Source organism: Rhagoletis pomonella, unplaced genomic scaffold (assembly GCF_013731165.1).
Source record: "Rhagoletis pomonella isolate Grant_MI unplaced genomic scaffold, Rhpom_1.0 Rhpom_scaffold_00617, whole genome shotgun sequence".
Classification (NCBI taxonomy): domain Eukaryota; kingdom Metazoa; phylum Arthropoda; class Insecta; order Diptera; family Tephritidae; genus Rhagoletis; species Rhagoletis pomonella.
Genome location: NW_023459171.1, coordinates 1,099 through 3,504, shown reverse-complemented (window position 1 = coordinate 3,504; position 2,406 = coordinate 1,099). Strand labels below are relative to the sequence as shown.

At 30.5% G+C, this 2,406-nt stretch overlaps 1 protein-coding gene across 1 annotated transcript; it reads right to left on the bottom strand.

Annotated features, from left to right (window-relative positions):
* Positions 1 to 1,528: 1,528 nt before the first annotated feature.
* Positions 1,529 to 2,152, bottom strand: LOC118751252. The gene is made up of 3 exons (XM_036486036.1): positions 1,976 to 2,152; positions 1,772 to 1,921; positions 1,529 to 1,711 (listed from the first exon to the last, which is right to left on the bottom strand). Exons 1-3 carry the CDS (start codon positions 2,009 to 2,011, stop codon positions 1,550 to 1,552), a joined length of 348 nt encoding a protein of 115 aa, XP_036341929.1. The 5' UTR covers positions 2,012 to 2,152; the 3' UTR covers positions 1,529 to 1,549.
* Between the last annotated feature and the right edge of the window lie 254 nt (positions 2,153 to 2,406).

Genomic DNA, 2,406 nt, shown 5'->3' with positions numbered 1-2,406 from the left:
TCTATTCAGATTTTCCAAAACCAAGTATTATCCTAAAATCAACAGCTGTTTATAGTGTTATTTAAGTTTATTTATAGTGGCATAAATTTTTGAATTACATAGGGTTATACTTGATTATATCTGTCATACACATATGAATGACGTGGCCTACACGAAAAGGCACGTGTCATTTATATTTAAATGACGTTAACCGCAACGTAAACATGCATTTGATTGTCAGAAAACCAAAGAGTAAATATCTAAGAATTTCTTTCTGAACGTTTTGAAGCATTACCTAAAATGGCTTGGCACGCAATGTGTTAAATAATGTATTATAGAGTAAGGATTGATATTCAATGTAAACCATTAACAAATCTGATCGAGAAGTAATAAATATTTCCATTTGTTTAAAAAAAAAAAAAAATTAAAAAATTCAAAAATGTATACAAAATAATGATTGTTTGAAAAATTGAAACAATCAGACTAAAGCGTGTCTGTTTAACTACACTGGATCACAAATTTTAGTTAAGTTTTTGTTCTCCAGACGCCACTATCCAATTTCTGTGTAGAATTGCGCGGTGATTCCGAAAATCGGGTTAATTTGTTTTTCTATGGATACGTTTTCGAAATATTTGCAATTTACCGTTATTCAGCTTAAAGCAAAAATTGGTTCCTTTTAATCACGTATATCTTACGAACCAATTTAAAAGTCTCAATATAAAATATGGCAAATGAAAGCTAATGAAATTCTCCATATATACATCACTTTCCGATAGGACTGATAGTTTCTGAGAAATAATTAATCATTCCATTTTTCCATTTCACATTTTCATTTGACCAGTCATTATTTCTTATTTATTCACCGATTTTCTTCATCAGTAACTTGATTTTTTTTGCAACAGAACAGGCTTTAGTACAAATGCAAAAATTTGGCACAGAACCTGTTCTTATTTTAATTTTTCTGCCGGTAAAGTTTGATTTTTTTCGTTTTTTCATTAAAAAATAAAAAACTGGAATGATTAATTAATTTGTCAGAAACTATCAGTCCTATCGGAAAGTGATGTATACATGGTTTGTGGAGAATTTCATTAGCTTTCACCTCCCGTATTTTATATTAAGATTGTTAAATTGGTTTGTAAGATATACGTGATTAAAAGGAACAAATTTTTGCTTTAAGCTGAATACCGGGAGATTGAAAATATCTTGAAAACGTATCCATAGAAAAAAAATTAACTCGATTTTCGGAATCACCGAGCAATTCTACATAGGAATTGGATAGTGGCATCCATAGAACATTTTTGCTGTAAACCAGTGCTATTATCGTGAAAAAAATCAGCAAGATACTTGCTATGAATCAGTGGATAATAAATAATTTCTGAATTCATAAAAAAAAGTTAATAATAATAACTGTTGCAAAAATTCGAATTTTGAAAAATTACTCAAATTATATTGTTTTTATGGTTGTAAACCGAATAAAGTGATTTGTGCGAAAAAATCTGGACTATCCAAATTTGGGTGGCCCACTTGAGAGATTTTCACTCTTATGAAATTAGTTTTCGTTTAATATTACTTACACGTCCTGAAGCTCTCTACTTATAGTCTGCTTTATATTCGCTACAAATTCATCGTCGGTGTCTGATAATGCTAATTTTTTATTTACTATTTTCGATGTGATAGGCGATAACATACTACTGTGAGGAATTTCTTCACCTTTAAGCGTGTCCAAAGTTATCTGTAATAAAGCAAGTTGTCATCAGATAGTGCATTATATACATAGCATATCCTTTCTTACGGCCAATATATTTATAGTGTCCACAATGACTTTTGATGAGGAAACTAGAATATCCACATCCTCTGGCCACGATACCGTCTCGGCAAAAAATTTTAAAAGCTCGTAAAAAGTCCAAGGAAACTCATCATTTATTGTGGGAATGTCTACGTCCTGTAACAAGCTATACTAAGCCTAAACTAATATTTAAAATGGAAAGTAAAATACCTTTGAACTAATTTCTGATCCATAGCGCATTATCATTTCTTTGACCTGATCAATTATTGAAGCCACATCTGGTAAGCCAAATACACTTTTTAAACACTTGTCCACAGTGATATCGTACGATAGTATAATCGGAACATCTATGCGGGAAATATTTAGAAAAAATATTTATTTATTTATTTTGATGCATTTGTCATATAGCCTGTAAGCGTCCTGTTTGTTGATAATAATAATAAATAAATAAATACATTTTTTGGTTAATGGCTTTCATACATAGACATTTTTATTTTTATCTTTTCAGTAATTAACAAAACTGCCCAAGAGAAATTCATATAAGGTGGTGTTACTCGATCACCCGATTTGGTATGCAAACTTCAAAATTTTATATTTCGCCGAAGTGAGGCAGTGAGAGAAGAATGGCTGAAATTTGACAT

What these genes read in the sequence shown, in the direction of transcription:
- LOC118751252 (XM_036486036.1), bottom strand. Translation starts at nt 2,011, where the DNA reads ATGATAATGCGCTATGGATCAGAAATTAGTTCAAAG. An exon ending in GATCAGAAATTAGTTCAAAG is followed by an intron (nt 1,922 to 1,975) that starts GTATTTTACTTT and finishes AGCTTGTTACAG; the next exon opens with GACGTAGACATTCCCACAAT. An exon ending in ACACTATAAATATATTGGCC is followed by an intron (nt 1,712 to 1,771) that starts GTAAGAAAGGAT and finishes GCTTTATTACAG; the next exon opens with ATAACTTTGGACACGCTTAA.